General features: G+C 37.6%; 1 protein-coding gene across 1 annotated transcript in view; it reads left to right on the top strand.

Annotated features, from left to right (window-relative positions):
* DNAAF10 (dynein axonemal assembly factor 10) overlaps window positions 1-16,908 on the top strand; it is a 29,311-nt gene extending 12,403 nt beyond the window's left edge. Inside the window, exons 2-8 of the mRNA XM_061432831.1 lie at window positions 1,292-1,392; window positions 3,743-3,873; window positions 6,376-6,477; window positions 8,614-8,729; window positions 9,438-9,572; window positions 12,732-12,829; window positions 15,920-16,908. Of these exons, the coding sequence (XP_061288815.1) occupies window positions 1,292-1,392; window positions 3,743-3,873; window positions 6,376-6,477; window positions 8,614-8,729; window positions 9,438-9,572; window positions 12,732-12,829; window positions 15,920-16,127 (891 nt within the window). The 3' untranslated portion in view covers window positions 16,128-16,908. The remainder of the gene's footprint in view (window positions 1-1,291; window positions 1,393-3,742; window positions 3,874-6,375; window positions 6,478-8,613; window positions 8,730-9,437; window positions 9,573-12,731; window positions 12,830-15,919) is intronic.
* The last annotated feature ends 2,783 nt before the right edge of the window (window positions 16,909-19,691 follow it).

Genomic DNA, 19,691 nt, shown 5'->3' with positions numbered 1-19,691 from the left:
TGGCCAAAGTAAATTGAAAAGTTTTTGGAAAGGATTCACCATTCTAGATGCCATTAAAAATGTTGGTGATTCATGGAAGGAGATCAAAATATCAACACGAATAGGAGTTTGGAAGAAGTTGATCCAGACCTCATGGATGACCTGAGGGGTTCAGGACTTCAGTGGAGGAAGTAACTGAAGTTGTGGTGGACACAGCAAGAAAACTAGAATTAGAAGTTGAGCCTGAAGATGTGATTGAATTGCTGCAGTCTCATTAGAAAACAATAATGGATAAGGAGTTTCTTTTCATGGATGATCAAAGGAGTTAGCAATTTTTTGGCAATAATACATTTTTTAATTAAAGTGTGTACATTGTCTTTTAGACATAATGATTTGCATACTTAATAGGCTACAGGACAGTATAAACATAACTTTTACATTCATTGAGAAACAGAAATTCATCTGACTCAGTTTATTGCAAATATTTGCTTTATTTTGGTCGTCTAGAACCAAACTTCCAAAATCTCCCAAGATCTGCCTGTACTTTTCAGTTCAGTCCAGCTCTGTTACTCAGTCATGTCCGACTCTTTGCAACCCCATGGACTGCAGCTCACCAGGCTTCCCTGTCCATCAGCAACTTCTGGAGTTTGCTCAAACTCCTGTCCATCGAGTCAGTGATGCCATCCAACCATCTCATCCTCTGTTGTCTCCTTCTCCTCCTGACTTCAGTCTTTCCCAGCATCAGGATCTTTTCCAGTGAGTCAGTTCTTCACATCAGGTAGCCAGAGTACTGGAGCTTCAGCTTCAGCATCAGTTCTTCCAATGAATATTCAAGACTAATTTCCTTTAGGATAGACTGGCTGGATCTCCTTGCAGTCCAAGGGACTCTCAAGAGTCTTCTCCAACACCACAGTTCAATTTGGCATTCAGCTTTCTTTATAGTCCAGTTCTCACATCCATACATGACTACTGGAAAAACAATATCTTTGACTAGACGGACCTTTGTTGGCAAAGTAAAGTCTCTGCTTTTTAATATGCTGTCTAGGTTGGTCATAGCTTTTCTTCCAAGGAGCAAGCGTCTTTTAATTTCATGGCTGCATTACAGGTGGATTCTTTATCAGCTAAGCCACCAGGGAAGCCCGCCTGTACTTTTAGACTATACAAAAATTACTGAAGGAAAAGCATGATAATTTTTTATCAGAAAACATTTTAATTGCTTTTTAAAATTGTGTGCCTTATTTAATTCCCATAATAGAGCCATAAATAGGTGCTTACCTAAATAACGTATCCTCTCTCCCTCCCTTCTATTAAGATTGAAAAGGCCAAACCCATTAAATGTGGAACATTTGGCGCAACATCTTTACAGCAGAGATATCTGGCCACTGGAGATTTTGCTGGAAACCTTCATATATGGTAAGATTATTTCATCAGTGTGAAGACAGAAGCAGTTTCTTTGATAGTTGTGTTACGCTTCCACTGAAAGAATTCTAAGATGTTTTTTGTTAAATTTTAACTATTTATAAGAATATTGCAATTACCTTTTAATATATACTTTTAGATTTCACATTTCAAATCTATTTCAAAATACTAACATTTTTCTTTAGCTTTTTCAAATAATATTAATATTTGTTTCCACACATGCTGTTTAGTGCTAGCATTTAACACCTATATTTGTAATAAAGGGCTATTCCCTCATATAATGAAGGATACATTATATAACAATGCTCATGTATAACACTGAAAAATCAGATGTTGTTTACATTTTAAGAAGATATTTGGCATTACACAATAATATATTTTTGTATGTTTTAATTTGTTTAACATAGAACTCCCAGTTCATTAAACTTTTTTCTTTTTATGCTTTAACTTACATCTGAGCACAACTTTTTAGGAACACATCTCTTGAGTAAATCAAGACAAACCTGTTTTGAATAAGCAAAATCTCAGTAGTACCAAATGCTTTTAATTTTCATGTTTTACCTAGAGTTATTTCCTCATATTTAGAATTGAATGAATCAAAATTCCTCTGTAAAAACTTTTTAAGACTATCTCTTAATCATGTAAAGTATACAATAATGTTCTAGAGGACCTGTCTTCCCTACCTTGTGATCTTTTTTGATTCTAATTTAGAATCTGCTATTTTGTAACTGAGTTACTTTGGCATATTTATTTGTCTTAGAATCATAATATAGTATAGAATGAAGCTATTTTAATTCCATTTGCTTTAATTTCTTAATAATTAGCAGGCTTCCCAGGTGGAGCAGTGGTAAAGAATCTGCTTGCCAGTGCAGGAGATGCAAGAGATGCAGGTTCGATCCCTGGGTCGAGAAGATCCCCTAGAGTAGGAAATGGCAACCCCCTCCAGTTTTCTTGCCTAGAAAATGCCACGGACAGAGGAGCCTGGCCGGCTACAGTCCACAGGGTTGCAAAGAGTCGAACACGACTGAGCGATTGAGCACACATGCAATTAAGTTGGTGTTTACTAGAATGCAGAATGCATTAATTTTTACCTGCTGTGTCATGTACTTACAAAGAACTTAGAGAGAGACCAGTGTGAGTGTTATTTTTTTAAATAGATACATTTCAGCACAAAAGTGTGCAACAAATATAACAGTTGACTATCTTCCTAACGGAGCTTCCTAGTATAGGTATTACTGCTTTATTTTCATTGGTAAGTCATAATTTCATGTTAAAAGCACTGATGTTTCAAAGTCTATGTAAAGAGTAAACCAGTTCTTTTAAACAGAAGCTCAGTCCTCTTTAGTCTCTTGACGCTTTCACAATTAACGCCACAGATAAACATCACCTCTGAACCAGGTGAATGTCTCAAATTTTATTTGCAAGATTTTACTGATAAATCTAGGCCTAGTAGTAAGTTGAGGTTACATGTCATGAAGAACTAAGTTCATTAAAGAGAAAAAGTATAAGTATTGTTGAAAACTGACTTGCTGAAAAGAAATGTGGGTAGAGGCTCCAATACAAAAGCAGAAGGAGGGGTGTGGAATGGAGAGAGACAAGAGAAAGGTGTATTAGCATAACCTATTTGAGCCACTCAGCAGCCATAGATTCAGACACATAAAAGTAGGTGCTTTCCAGTACTCCCTTCACTTAACTAACCTAGAATTAGAGACTTCAGCTAGTTTGCCTGTAATATTTATTGTGATCAGCATGACGACAAACTGAACAGTGTAACTAGATGAAAATCAGTGTGGAACTCAGAAAATAATATTAAGGAAGAAATGTATACAAAGCAAACGCTACTCATGTTTTATCTCTCAAAAGATCTCAAGATCAAACTACCAAGGCCCACTTTGGAAACATTCTAAATCACTTTGAATTTACTCTGTATTTAAAGCAGTATTATCAGCCTTGGTGTACTAGAGAGTCAACAGTTTTGGGGCCCCACCCCAGAGATACTTGTGCATTATGTCTGGGGAAGAGCCTGTGAATCTGTATTTTTTTAAGAAACATCCCTGGTGGATTCATGTGCACAGGTCCTGGATCAGTCGTCTTTGAGGATCATTGAGTAAAATGGGCTCAGGAGTTAGAATTCCAAGTTGAATGATGACAGCTCTCACAGAGGCCTTGAAAGAAGCTAAAGTGTGGAGGAAAATTTGGAAGTAAATGTATAAATTATCTTAATTGAAAAACCCTTATTTTTTAATCAAAAATCTCAATATGGCCTGCATTCTTAGATTTGAGTAGTGAACTAAACATTTGGGGTGTGTGTAAGTAAGAAGCTGTATTCTGTTCCAAATTCCAGGAATTTGGAAGCTCCAGAGGTCCCAGTGTATTCTGTAAAGGGCCATAAAGAAATTATAAATACTATAGATGGTGTTGGTGGACTTGGAATCGGGGAAGGGGCACCTGAAATTGTGACTGGTAGCCGAGATGGTAAGTCAGAATATTCTGTGTACATTATTATTATTATTTTTTTTTTAGTTAAGTCTCTGTGCAACAATATATGTGGAAGTCTTCCTCAGTCTTTGACCCCCTAAATCTGTTTTTTTTGATGGGCAAGTTTGATTGTATATCCCTCAATTGTTTCAGGCTTTGGGGAGATTTTGAGATAGAGGCATAGCACTTACTATTTTAGTCTTGAGCTAGTTCAGCTATTAACAACCATAGTTTCCTCTGAACCTTGAGGATTTAAAAGTCTCTAGAAATTTTTGAGGTAGCTGACGATATACTGTGGGTGGCAGCTTTTCATTTTCTTTTTTTAAAAAGCAGAATTAGTACTTGTGAAAATTGTCATATTGACAGCTGGTTGAACATTGCAGTCTGTGGTCTTTCCGCTGAGCTTTGCAGGAAGCTTCCGGAGCTCCAACTCTGCTTTTCCCCCGCAGTGACAAACAAGCAACAGGCCTTTTGGGGTCCTGAGCTGTTGTGACTATAACAGAGTCAGAATTTTTGTTGCTGCAGAAGGGGGACCTAAGTGATTGGTATCTTTATTGGTTTGGCTAGGTTTTTTTAATGCTCAAGACCATGAAGAAATTGTTTTCACAGAAAAGTGGAATTTAATTTTCTAACAGTTTCTTAAGAGCAGCTGTGTTTTAGAAATCAAATATTTTTTCCAATCATAGAAGCAGTATGGAATATAGAAGGAAAAATTACAGTCTACCACACTAGCATAAATATCAGGTTGGTTTTCCTTTCCAGTCTAAGATACAATTTATTAATTAACACTGTTTTATCAGGGTTAATATGGTTTAGTTTTGTTCTGTCTTAGTCTGTTTGTTCTTTTGGCTTCACTAGGGCATGCGGACTAGAAATTGAACCTTTGCCTTTAGTAGTGGAAGTAAGGGAGTGCTAACCACTGGACCGCCAGGGAATTCCCAGTTTTCTCAATTTTGTATCTTAATCTTTTTATATTTAATGTTTTGTCATATCATATTGCTGTTTTGGTGTGGTCTTCATAAGTATCATTTTGATGCTTTATAATATTCCATCCTATGAATGTATCACAGTTCCTTAGCGATGCCCCTGTTAATGAGCATTCGATTTGCATTAAGGTTTTATTTGTTGTTTTGGGAGACTGACAATGAAATGAGTATCATCATGAATGTAACTCTTGGAATAATCATATTTTATCATTTAAGAAACTTGTCAAACTTCCCAAAGTACCTATTTACCATTATCAGCTATGGTAGATGAGGTAGATTGCCAGTCTACCCACCAGCATTGATTCCTTTCTCCCCCTAATTTTAGAGATAAAAATGCTATCCTGTCCTGACTTGCATTAACGTCTCTCTGTATTTGTTTTTTTAGTTAATTTTGCTTTGCAGATTATCTATTTATGTTCTTTGTTCATTTAACTATTACAAGCTTAATGTTACCAATTTTTATGAGTTCTGTCATGTATAACATGCATGCTCAGGCATGTCCAACTCTTTGTGACCCCCATGGATTGTGGCCCACCCAGACTCATCAGTCCATGAGATTTTTCAGGCAAGCATGCTGGAGTGGGTTACCACTTCCTATTCCAGGGGATCTTCCCAACCCAGGTGTCTCCTGCATTGGCAGGCAGATTCTTTACCACTGAGCCACCAGGGAAGTGCATAGAGAAATTACAATAACTTACACATTTATAGGAAATTTATTTTTCCTTGAAGTAACCTTTATAATGACCAACTTTATCCTTGGCCATAAGTCTACTGAAATATCTCCCCTTTTCCTGCATTTATTATCCTTTTCAAGGATTTTTTTAACCCTTTTTCTGTTCTCACTTGGGTACTTGCCTTTTAACCATTTTATTACATGTCTTTGTGTTTCTCAAAATCAGTGACACTAGTTAGTTTTCCCATAACTTGCATTAAAATGAGGGAGTTAAAATTAAATTGAGAAGAATTATTGGTTACTTTTATTAACTTCTTCCTTCTTTACTGTCATGGGGAAATTAAACTGAATTGTATATGAAATGGTATTCTAAAGCTTCATATAAGAAATCATAGGTGTAAAAATTAGTTTATTTATATGTATAAGAAAAATGCCAATGATATATGGGTACTAAGGAGAAAACATTAAAATGACACTTGCTTTATTCTAAATAAATAGTACATTTGTTTTAGGCTTAAATCAAGAAAGTAAGGCATGGTTTAAATTACATAACATTGTGTTTACCTTATCAGTCATACCTTGTTGATGACTTAAGAACAGTTGTTAGCTTTGTTGTGTATCTACTAGTTGGAAATCAAGGCAGACGGTATAACATGTGGGTTGTATCTCTTATATTAAGTACAACTTGCCCAATAACAAGTCAGAAATACGTGACTATTCTTCAGATATTGTAACATCTATAATATCTCCATGTACATAGGAAGCCATGTGAAGAGAATGCAGAAAGAAATGCCATCATTCACTATTGAATTTTGCCAACTCCTTTTTTTTTTCTGTCAGGAACCGTAAAGGTGTGGGACCCAAGGCAGAAAGATGATCCTGTTGCTAATATGGAACCTGTGCAGGGGGAAAACAAGAGAGACTGTTGGACTGTGGCATTTGGTAAATTACCAAAGGACTCTTACACCTGAAATACCAGATTATAAAAAGCACAGTGCTTTAGGAAAGTCCTGATAGTCGGTTTAGAATCTCTTGTGTACATTATTCTGGCAGTTTATCGAGGCAAATAGACATGGTGATTGGGCCTGGGTTTGAATTCTCACTGTGCTACTTACTGGCTTTGTGACCTGGGGCAAGTTATCAGGCTTCTCTGATTTTTGCTTGCTTCATTTATAAAAAGGAAGTCATAATAGAATTTACTTAATAGTATTGTTATGAGGATTCAGAGTTAATACAGGTAAAATGCTTGGAACTGTGCTTAGATATCAAGTGTTCAAAAATATGGACTATTATTATTTATTTCTGTTTAACTTGGTAATATTGACCTAGTTGAGAGCCAAATGCCGTTAGTGAAATTAAGTAGAGCCTTAGATGGTAACCTAACCAATCTTACATTATGCTCTACACAGTGTGTGTTTATTTTCTAAAAATAGTTACACTGTTACAAAATTATATCTTACAAATTTTATAACCATGTTCCTCTATCAATATACTTTTAAAACTAAATTACCACTGAAATTGGGAGATTTCTATGTGTATATATTATAATTAGTATTTGTGTGTGTATAAGTAACGATATAAACCAAAAACATGCACACTTGGGAAGAAATTTCAGAATTAATGTTTAGAATCATCATGTAAAATTTATGTAATAATTAAAAAATAATTAACTTTGGGTCCATTAAAGGCTTTTTAATCATTGTTCTAAGGGATGTAAGTACAGTTTTAAATATAGGACATTAAATTTAAAGAAAGGACATTTATCCGAAGCAGACTCTTATTTTAACTTAAAGAACCTGGTAACTTTAATAAAAAGCGCTACAAGTATGAAAAGTGATACATTAATTGTATCACTCGTACAAGGTCAGAGGGATAAAAGGTCACAGAGGCATGGATCAATACAGAAGGAATCCCAAGGGAGGCAAAAGAACATATTGCCCTCAGTCCAAGGACATGTAGGATTTGAAACACTGAAATTGGGAGATTTCAAGCACTGGAAGAAGAGTATGTAGAAGGAATGGAGGTAGGAATAGCCTTAAAGATGGCACGTGGCCACAGCCAGAGGTGTGTAGATGGTCTGGAGGTAGCGGTAAACCTTTGAAGGCTTCTGCAAGGATGAGATAGGATCAGAGCTTTAGCTTTACACTGTGGTCGTGTAGGCAGGAGGAGTGGCAGAGGAAATGTGAGTTCTGAAGCTCTTTGCAGTATTCCAGGAAATATGTAGGTTTAAGAAGCAGTGAGAATGGAACAGAGGAGTAAATTCAGAAATAATGTGGCAAAATAAATATAGTTTGGCAGTTTTTTGGGAGATGAGGAACAAGGGAAAGGATTATGTCCAAAGTGACTGAATTTTGAGGTTGACTATGAAGTGAATGATGTATATTGAAGAAGTTCCACAGAGTATATGATAGTTTTTAAAGGAAGACGATGCCATCAGTTTTAGACATCAGGAGTTTCAGCTGCTGTCATGTCATCTCGGTGAACCCTCCAGTGGAAATGCAGGGCTAGAGTTCATAAAAAAAGGGAATAATCCAAAAATTCCTGGATCTGAGCAAGGTGAATTCAACTGCAGGTTGTAGATTTACTTCAACTGTGAGCATCTGATAACACCAGAACAACATTTTGCAAAATAAATAAGTTTAGTTTCCATTTGCATTCCAAGAAAGCATTGGAAGTATAACTGTATTTATTCTACCAAACTCTGCTATGCTTAAATCGTTAGTCTTTGCAAACAGAGTATAGAAAGAATATTTGTTTTCAATTTAAAATCCAGTAAACACTTTCATATATCTCTTGAGCACAGAATCTCAATAAAGAGCTTTTTTGGTAAACAATATCAGATACTAAATTAATAATCTTGGTGTCCTGTAGGATTAGTAAAATGAGATTCTATCCAATGTGACTTCTTCACCTGATTTGGTACAAGTTACCTGTGTAGTTTTGTAAGATTATTGTTTGTTTTTTATTGGAGTATAGTTGATTTACAATGTTATGTTAGTTTCAGATGTCCATAAGTTTTTTAAGCAGCCTTCAAATCAGCATTTAAAAAGATCTGAAATATCATGTCCTGATTTCCAGGCAATGCTTATAATCAAGAGGAACGTGTTGTGTGTGCTGGCTATGACAACGGAGACATCAAGCTGTTTGATCTCAGAAATATGTCCTTACGGTGGGAGACAAATATAAAAAATGGGGTAATGTGCATTTACATTCTTTGCAGTTTCTCTGAATATCTTTTCCAAGTACCTCTGAACTACAAAAGGAAAGCACCCCTAATAACTCGTCTCAGTAAAACCCCTTTATGGATGGATGGTTCTTAACCTCTAGTGTCTGTGAAGTCCTTTGAGGATCTGATTAAAAATCAGGGCCGCTGTCTTCAGAAGGAGAACACACACCCAGATGTGGTGTGACAGTGCCTAGTGGGTCACCGCCCCTGTAGCCCATCTCTAGACGCCTGTGGGCTACGCAGTGTGATGTTAAAGTGAGCTGGTACCAGGCCCTTTTCTGGTAATATCAGGAAGCCCGAGACTGTAATTGACTCCCAGGTACTTGTAGGTTTTTGGTTCCCGGGTTGTACATCTTCAGTGAAGAATGTGGTTCCTTCCTGTTTCCTCTAGTCAGCCTTGACTTAACTTTATAAAATCATTATGTAATAATGGTAAAATGTTAAATTATGGCTTTCCAAATGTACCTCAGTGCCTTTGATGATTTTGGGACCTTACTAACCGAAAAGAAAATTTTCTAGTTACAAGTATTTGGTATACAGATTCAAAAGATAAAATGATTTTTTTTTTTAAGTGCTTTCACATGAGCCAGTAATGTTAAAGTTGTTTTACTTGGTTTGAAAGAAACTCTTGGATATAATCATTGGAGCATCACTCATAAATATTCTCTATTTTCAGGTGTGTAGCTTGGAGTTTGACAGAAAAGACATAAGTATGAATAAGTTAGTAGCTACATCTCTGGAAGGAAAGTTTCATGTTTTTGACATGAGAACACAGCATCCAACCAAAGGTTTTGCTTCTGTTTCAGAAAAGGTAAAGATGAGGGAAATAAATACCTTTCTATGAAGAGGAGTGTTCGTATTAATAGCTTGCTTTAGACTAATAAATAGAATGAGTCACCAAGTTCCTTCCAGGTTTTTTGCATGAAGGGAGCTATTTTTAATATATTCTTGTAGGATCTTGATAAGTTATTCTGTGCAAAGAATACTTTCCTAAAGTTTGTCAGTTTCGTATTTCTTGATTATATTAATAATTAAGGCCTTTGTTGGTAATGACTCTTATTTTGTAGTTTAAGAGCAATCACAAGAAAACTAGCTGGTTTAAGAAATTAGTCAACAATAAATGGGAAGGAAATCCAAGAAAGAGAGTATGTATGTATATGTGTGGCTGATTCACTTTGTACAGCAGAAACTAACACAACATTGTAAAGCAACTATCAGATTTTTTTTTTTTAATTAAGAAGAAAAAGAATTTGGTTAACAAAACATAGTCTTGTGTTTCCTAATAAATATACTTGTGTTAATACCCAATTATATATTTTTAGGTATATGCGAGTATCCCAACCCAGGGATCAAACCCAGTCTCTTGCATTGCAGACAGATTGTTTACCATCTGAGCCACCATGGAAGCCCTATATATACCTTAACATAATACTAATTATATACTTTTCAAAAATGTACCCATATATATGCATGTGTGCTCAGTCATGTCCAACTCTTTGCGACCCTACAGACTGTAGCCCACCAGGCTCCTCCAGGGGATCTTCCCAACCCAGAGGTCAAACCCGCGTCTCCTGCATTATGGGTGGATTCTTTACCGCTGAGCCACCAGAGAAGCCTCATATGTATACTTTGCCTTGTTCCAAATAGTATTTGAGGGAACTTAGAGGGAAACATTTGGTATTACAACATTAGAAAAATTGTTGAAGAAAGCAGCACAAGTGGAAAGCACTGGTTTAAAAAAATGAAATTGCCATCTGGAGTAAGGGGTTGGCATAAAGTTCCTGCTGAAACATCCTGTCATTTGCCAGAGATGAGTTGGAAATGTGACTCTGAGCTTCCTCGAGTATAAAAGAAAAGAAAAATCAGTCTCAGATTTGTAGTTTCCATAATATTAAATTATGTAAGTTGCTCAGGAAATAAAAATTCACTCCCTTTCTCCTTTTCCCTCTATCATGGAGTCAGTAGTACTTCTTAGACCTTCATATTTTGTTTTAATATTATTAAACTAATTATTATTGCATACAAATTACTGTTACTGCTCAATGAACTGTAATCTTAAGGTAACTAGCTAGCCACTGTAATTTTGTTTTGCCTTTGTCATTCCAGGATATATTAAGTATCTATTGCAACATAAGTGAAGTAAAAGTCACTCAGTCCTGTCCGACTCTTTGCGACCCTGTGGACTATACAGTCCATGGAATTCTCTAGGCCAGAATACTGGAGTGGTAACCTTTCCCTTCTCCAGGGGATCTTCCCCACACAGGGATCGAACCCAGGTCTCCCTCATTGCAGGTGGTTTCTTTACCAGCTGAGCCACAAGGGAAGTCCATATGCAACATAAGGCACTTACTAAATTGTCCCCAGTACAGTCCTTAACACATTTCTCCTTAACTGGAAAGTACAATGTGTCTCCAAAAAAAATTTTTTTTGTTACATTTAGTTAATCCAGTAATTGCTAAATCTGTCAAATAAAAGACTGGTGTATTTTAGTCATTTCCCCTCTTACTTTTTGCTTTTTATCAGCTTCCAGGAGAAAAATAGAAGTTTAAGCTACAAAACAAATTAAGGTTTAACAGCTTGAACCTAGTCACTTGAGGACTCTCACATACTTAAAGTGTGTATTTTGAGATATGTGTTTTTCTCTGCTGATGGTAATTCTCTTAAAAGGCTATTAAAATCATATGTCAAGACTGATCAACTGAAATGCACATGTCTTATGTGTGGCTTAAATCAAGTTAGCTGGTCTCACTACTGCTATGAAGCACAAGTCTTTTCTCCCTCCCCCATCCTCCTGTCTCCCCCTCCACCCTCTCTCTCTGAAGTTCCCCACAGTGAATATAGCACCATAAGGATTGATTTACAAGCTGTTAACATTCATCCAGTTGCTATTTCTATCTTTAATATCAGTGATAAAGGACCGGGCTTGTTATAACCATAAACACCGTCTGTAAGTCCTCCTGACCCTTGTTTTGAAGACTAGACAAGTCCAGTGGTGTAAATTACAGATAAGACTTGGAGCTTTACATTAAACTCTTGGTACTTTCCACTCAGTTTTGTTGTGAACATAAAACTGCTCTAAAAAAGTAAAGTTGTTAAAAAGAAGTTCAGTCCATCCTTTTTTCCCCTTAGAAAATATTTTTCTTTTTTTGTATTTTGAGGTTTTTTCCTCCATAGAGTGAGCTAAAGATATTTAAATGTATAAGATCTATTTGCATAATTTATATGATACTGTGAAGCTAAATGTTAAGACTTTTAATCTGATATATATTTTTTTTAAGTCCAGTAGAACTTTGCTTTATAAAACAAGAAAAATTATTCTTTTCCTAATTTCTGATGGGTCCTTATAAATCTCTGTAGCCATTATAAAGAGAAGTGCCAGGGGACTTGGTACTTTCACTGCCCAGGGCCCAAGTTCAATCCCTGGTTGGGGAACTAAGATCCCACAAGCCATGTAGTATAGCCAAAAAATTTTTTTAATTTACAAATAAGAAAGTTTAAAAAGAGAGACATGCCAGAAAGTAATTACTTTTATAACAGTAATTGAAATGATCGAAGTTACTGAAATTGTCATTGATAGAGGTAAAAATTGTGTTTTTACAGGTTTCTCTTCTAGGACAGTCTTTTTTTCTAATTTATTTTATTGAAGTAGAGTTGACTTACAATGTTGTATAAACTTCTGCTCTACAGCACAGTGCCTCAGTTATATGCATATATCCATTCCTTTTCATGTTCTTTTCCAATATGGTTTGTCACAGGATATTGAATTTAGTTGCCTGTGCTAGAGTAGGACATACATTGTTGTTTATCCATTCTGTATATAAGAGTTTGCATCTGCTAATCCCAAACTACCAGTCCTTCCCACCCCCACCCCTCCTCTCCCTTGGCAACCGGAAGTCTGTTCTCTATGTAGGGTAGTCTTTCTTTATCCTAAAAACTTATACACCGCTTGTGTGCCTCTTGTTCTGTTCAGGCTCATAAATCTACTGTGTGGCAGGTCCGACACCTGCCACAGAACCGAGAGGTCTTCCTGACAGCGGGAGGCGCCGGCAGCCTGCACCTCTGGAAGTAGTAAGTCTCTCCCAGTGCATGGTGCTCTGTTTTAGGTTACTTGTGGGCGTAAAGTAGGATTCGATTAAACTCTCTGTTTTTCCTCCTTTGACTTAGTTCATTTTGATATGATTTTAAATGTCATGGTATTACATAAGAACTAATTTCTAAGCATTTTTTTTTACTAATATACTTATTTATATTTTATAAATATCAACGTAAACCTTTTAACACAACAAATATTTTTTTAGTGGTATGTTCCATACATTAGAGTAGCTCATGAACACTTCATTTCATAAATTTGAAATCGTGGTTTTTGCTAGTTTGTTTTTTTTAGTAGGAAGACTTTGATGGAAGGTTTTTGTGAAATATTATTCGGTCATCAGAACAGTACCTCTGGAAGAAAGGAAAGGGGCTGAAATTCTTAGTTTTAGAGCCTGATAATTGACTTGCCCAAGTTCAGGTGACGTCACTATGATAGGACAGAAACAGAGCTTGAAGACGCTGACCAACCTCCAGGAAGAACCTTGTCGTTGTGTTTGCACGTCTGCTCTTACTATATATTTGCCTTTCCAAGTGGGCTTTCGCCTTTCCTGTAGATTCTTCTTTTCCACGTGGAGAAGACCCTTTAACATTTCTTTTAGGGTAGGTTTAGTATTGTTGAGTTCTTTTAGTTTCTGCTTGTCTAAGAAGTTGTTTTATGTCTCCTATTCTAAATGATAATCTTTCCAGGCAAAACATCCTGGGTTGCAGATTTTCCCCTTCAGCACTCTGAGTGTATTGTGCTACTCCCTTCCGGCCTGCAAAGTTTCTGCAGAAAAATGAGCTGATAGCCTTCTTGAGATTCCTTTGTATGTGACTTTCTGTTTTTCTCTTACTCCCTTTAAAATATTTGTATACTTAATGTCATCCCAGAGATCTCTTAAACTGTTTTCATTTTTTTTAATGTGTTTTTCTTTTTGCTTCTCTGGTTGGGTGATTTTCATCATCCTGTTTTTCAGGTCATTTATATATTCTTCTGTATCACTGTCTGTTATTTGTTCCTTTTAGTATTTTTTTTTTCCACCTATTGAGTTCTTAATGGTCTTTATGTATTTTCTAGTTCTTTGTTAAAATTTTCATTGTGTACATCTGGATTTTCCCCTAATTCAGTTAACATTTTTCTTACCAGTGCTTTAAATTCTCTATCTGGTAAATTGTTTATTTCTGTTTCATTATTCTTTTTCAGAGATTTTCTCTGGCTCTTTCAATTGAGTGCAGTTCTGTTTTGCTTAACTTTCTCTGCCTCTGTACCTATCTAAGTCTTAAAGGGGGTTCTTAGGTGGGAGACTGCGTGTGCCCACTTCCTTTGGTGAGAGAGCAGGATCTGATGTGGACACAAGTTGCATCTCTCCTCCGGGTAGCTGGCAGCCATCACTCTGGTAGGGGGTATGGCTGGAGATGGAGGGGCTCGAGCTGGAGCCAGGGATGTGGTAGGACCTCCCCTCTGTTCAGTGGCCATTATTGCCCTATTAGGGTAGGGGTCTGATCCCAAGTTGCTGAACAGAAGCCAGGGAGGTGGGCCCAGGCTACAGCCTTCTTGTGAGTCCCATGGCCCTCCAAGCAGCCAAGGGGACTTGTCTCCCCAACATAGGACCTGGAGGCACCCGCTCTATAGCTCTCATCACCTACTTCCCAGGGTGGGTGTCTGCCTGTGTATCTTCCCTTTTCCTCTGAGTCCCTTCCCAGGGGCCCAGGTCCTGACCTGAACACTTTTCTTTTCTTCCCTTCCCAATTCCGTGTGTTTCTCCTCATAGCCGTGGTTGTACAGAAATCCTTGTGCCAGTTTCCAGTTAGTTTTCAGTAAGAATTTTCCTGTTCTTGATGTGTTTGTGGGGAGAGGTGAGCTCCACATCCTATTCTCAGCCATTGTGATCAGTTTCCACTCTAAAACTTAAATAGGTGTTATGGGGGATTTAGGGGGAAAAAAAAGATCTTTATTATCTTTTAAATACTAAACAACTGCAGCCTTTGCCAAGAGACATGGAAAATGTTCTGTAATCTGTCTATTCATCTGAATGTTGTATTCTTTTTAAAAATTAAAAGGAGGTGTAGGGTCTGAGAGAAAGAAAGGATAGGCAGTTATCTGCTTATCATTTCTTTGTTTCTGTTCTGCTTCTGAGTTGCTTCATGCCTCTTAAAGTCTTGGCCTTTATTACTACTTTTGAAATAAAGGTAATCATAGTTGATACCTAACAGGCTTTAAAAGACCTTTGGAGGAATACCCCTGTGTTTCACTAGGAGCATATCTCCATGGGGGACAGGTGTTTCACTTTTCACTTTCTCAAATCTAGACCAAATCGTATTTATGAGTTGTTAACCTTCAGTTCTTTTTCTGTTATAATTTTATATTCTTAGCTGATAGAAGATCAAACGTTCTAGAACTCACTGTTTTCTTTTTTGAGGCAATGATGTCTAGATCTAAAATCTCCTCCCAGTAGTTCTTTCCCTTAGAAATGGTACATAGAAGGTCCTTCAGCTTGGAGGAGCTCTGGGCTTAGAAACCAGCATCAGTTTCCCTTTCTGGAAGTATTAAGATGAGGTTCTGCAAATGTTACTTGTAAGGCAAAGGTTACTTGTGGCATCTAACAATCCACATCTAGAGAATTATAGTAAAAGATGATGAAGAGCACCAGGTCAATTTATTAAAGATGCTAGATCAATCTAGAACTTTTATAGTAAAATAAAAAATACTCATGCTGAACAGAAATGATGTTTCAACGTTTTTAGTAGAAGTAATGGCTTTTTATGAGATCTGTGGGGTTTGGGCTTGAGGTTGAAATACTGTCTCCTTATTGCGATACAACTCAACATTAGAAAGATGCCTTGTGTTAGGCAGACTGTCGTGTCTGACTCTTTGCAACCCCATGGACGATAGACCGCCAGGCTCCCCCTGTCCATGGAATTCTCCAGGCAAGAATGTATTCACTTCCTTCTCCAAGAAAGATGCCTTAGGATTTATCAGTTCCAGTAGTCAAGTGAGAAATAAAAATAGCTGTTGGAGCACATGTGTAAGAATAAAATGACAAATACTTAGGTTTATCTCCTCTTACACTTTGATCTTATTTTCAGCGAATACCCGATTCAGCGATCAAAGAAAGATTCCGAGGGTGTAGAGATGGGAGTTGCGGGCTCCGTCAGCCTTCTGCAGAATGTTACGTTGTCTACTCAGCCCGTTTCAAGTTTGGACTGGAGTCCGGATAAGAGGGGTCTGTGCATCTGTAGTTCATTTGACCAGATGGTGAGAGTACTGATCGTTACGAAACTCCACAAAATTTGATCTTTGGACTTGAAACCCTCCAAAGCAAATACTTAGAGAATGTAGAATACGTTCTGGGATCCTCTGACCCTCACTGAACAAAGTGCGATTTGACTGATGAGAAAAGGCCTCAGATGCAAACCTCTGGGCCAGCCTCTCTCTGGGTATGGGAGGTCACACGGCCTGACCAGCGTCCTGACTGGGTGGTTGGTTTGCTCTTGGCACCAAGGTCTTCAGAGCCAATCCTGTTCCTCTCCCTCCATTTCCAATAAAAGTTGAAACTTTTCTATAATTAATTATTTTAAATTTGTTCTATGTCCTGAGAGTTTCATATACTGTAATTACACTTGTATTGCATTTTAGTCTTTACAGGTTTGTAGTAGTGATTTAATTTGTTTTAAAATAGTTACCTTGGTAAGACTATTGTGAATTAACCTTCATAAATAAATACACTTTGAGATATTTCAGTGTCAATAAATCTCCAAAAAGAACATTATTCTATAAAATACCAAAGTGACATGGTCATCAGTTTTCAGCGATTTAACTCAGAATGAAATGCTGTGATTGAGACTTTTGAAAAGACTTTTCTTTTTTAAATTTTTTTAATCTTAAAAAACAAGTTGAATACTGGAGACTTTTCAGCTGCTGACTGTGATGATGTTGAGATGTGTAAAACTGTGGGGCTTTTGTAGTCTTGTTTTTTGTCAAACTTTTTAATATATTTTGTGAATAAATTTTGTTCTTGAAGTCTGTAGAAGTTTTGATTCTTTTAACGGGAATAATAAAACCAGCATCATCCCTTCTTTTGCTTTGTAAATGCTTATTAATAAGTATCTCTTAAGTCACTTTGTTTGTCCAATGCCCATGTCTGCAACTAAGCTCAGAGACATTAAATTCATCACCCTTTCAGTAACTACTCCCCTTCCTTCAAGAGACAGAACCACCTAAAACACTCATAAAATTCTTGTGATTTCAGGGGTTCTTAGAAAGTCACTTGTTTGAATAATATTAACTTCAGAAAATTAAACTTAAAAAAGTTCCCTAAATGTTTATAGAACCAAGCTATGGACATAATTATTAAAGTAAAAATTAAATTGAACTTTAAAAAAGCCTATCTTTGATGTGTTTTGTTTTTGTTTTTAATTTTCAAAGAAAAATGAAAAATTTTGAAATTTCTTAGAACACTTATGTTTGGTGGTATAATTAGATTTAAGTCAAGAATGATAAAACGTATTTTTTAAAATGTTCTTTATTCACTTTTGACGATGCTGGGTCTTTGTTCCTCACGGGCTTTTCTCTAGTGGCAAGCGAGGGCTACTCTGTAGTTGCAGTGTGCAGGCTTCTCATTGCGGTGGCTTCTCTTGTTGCAGAGTATGGGTCTAGGGCACGTGGGCTTCAGTAGTTCTGGTTCCTGGGCTCTAGAGCACAGGCTAAATAGTTGTGGCTCATGGCTTGGTTGTTCCACGCCATGTGGCGTTTTCCCGGACCAGCGATCAAACCCATGTCTCCTGCATTGGCAGATGGAGTCCTTACTACTGAGCCACCAAGGATGCCCTAAGATGTCCTTGATTGTAAGATTATCTTATACCACTGAGAAAGAAAAATGTTGCCAATGAAACTGATACAATGCATTCTTATCACTTAGCATTTCATATTCATTGAATGCTTTTTCAAACTTATTTAGATACAGTTTTTTTCATTATATGTCACTCTTGTATGTCCTTTAAAAGGAAAATATATTCAAAATAAATTTGGTGTGATATTCCTCAGATTTCTTCCTATTCAGAGTCTGATCCTTTGAGGCACTTTTTGAATTGAGTTACTACTATTCTTTTTCTCCTTACAATATTGTCCTTTGTAAGGATACCATCATGAACATCGATGGTGATGCAACGTTTCTTTAAAACATGCTCTCTATTGTCTTCAAGGTTTTCCTTCAGTTAACTGACACTTATCCTACAAGTTTTGGTGTACATGTGCAGGCCGTGACAACTGTTACCATTGCTGTCTGGCTTACTGCTGTGTAATAAACCACTGCTAACCTTAGTATCTTAAACAGCAACATCATTTACTGTGTTTAAGGTCTGTTGTTTGGGCAGGGCTTAGCAGGGAGTTTCATCTGTGCTCCACACAGAGTCCGTCAGGCAGTCTTGCTCAAAGCTGGAGGACCTGCTTCCAAGGCAGCACTCAGATGGCTTGCAAGGTGGTGCTGCTGTCCCCTGGGACTTCAGCTAGGCCTGAGAACCAGGGGCCTCTCCCTATGGCATGGGCTTCCTCAGAGCATGGTGGCTGGTTTCCAAGAATGAGCATCCCCAAAGAGAAGGCCAGGTAGAAGCAATAACATTTTTAATGGCCTACCTTCATAATTCACTCAGCATCACTTTTACCTCACTATTAAATCAGCTATGGCAGTCATACCCACTCCCTCCAACCATCCCACCAATGCATGGGGAGGGGACATACATTCCACTTTCTGATGGGAGCTTGGCTAGGTTCTGGAAGAACATGTGAGAGACTGAAATATCATGTTCATTTTTGGAAATACAATCTGGCACAGTGATTAAAAGAGGCATCCCAATTTCAAAGATGGAAGAATGGAGGGTGGGGATGATGTGCTTGTTAAAAGTGATGAAACACATTACTTGTTATGTGGGTGCCCCATCCCACTCATCTGTCTACACCCCTCCTTGCCCCTGATCTATCGCAGACATTGCTAATCAATCATGGTACTTGTTTTCCCTTGAGCTTCACGAGCTTTATCACACTCTATTAGTAGCCATTCCCTACTGTTGGCAGGTGAGCCCAAACTTACTTACTATCCTGTGTCTAGAGAGTGTTGCCCCATGCAGCCAGCCAGCCTCCTGGACCAGGGTCATTACCTTAGTGTGGACCCCACCTTGATCCTCAGCTTTGTCAGTATCCCCATCTGAAATGATGCTCTCCTGCACTAGACAGGAGAAACTGACCATGCAGAAACCAGGATGGCACTTCCCTTAGGATACAGTGAGGGTTGAGTCTCAGGTACCACAATGCTCAAGATTGCCAATTGGTGCACCTTCCTCTTTTTGTGTCAACTTCTCTGAGGTGCTGTGTTGTTCTGGAGGCTTCCTGTGAGTGTGGAATTAGAGATGGACATTCTTGAAAGCATTTAGAAAGCTTTCATCCAGGCCTTGTTCAATCACTCAGTTGTGTCTGAATTTTTGTGACCCCCTGGATTGCAGCATACTAGGCTTCCCTGTCCACTATCTCCCGAAGTTAGCTCATTGAGTTGGTGATGCCATCCAACCATCTTGTCCTCTGTCATGCGCTTCTCCTCTTGCCTTCAGTCTTTCCCAATATCAGAGTCTTTTCCCAACGAATTGGCTCTTCACATCAGGCAGGTGGCCAAAGTATTGGAGCTTCAGCATCAATCCTTCGAAAGAATATTCAGAGTTGATTTCCTTTAGGATTGACTGATTTGACCTCCTTGCAGTCCAAGGGACTCTTGAGTCTTCTCCAGCACCACAGTTCAAAAGCATAAATTCTTGGCCTCAATGAAGCCTAAAATAATCAGAGCATCACAGAGCAGCGAGTCCCTTGAATACT

The sequence above is a fragment of the Bos javanicus genome, chromosome 11 (genome assembly GCF_032452875.1).
Source record: "Bos javanicus breed banteng chromosome 11, ARS-OSU_banteng_1.0, whole genome shotgun sequence".
Lineage (NCBI taxonomy): Eukaryota > Metazoa > Chordata > Mammalia > Artiodactyla > Bovidae > Bos > Bos javanicus.
The sequence above is the reverse complement of the archived record's forward strand: the minus strand, read 5'-3'. Positions and strand labels throughout refer to the sequence as shown.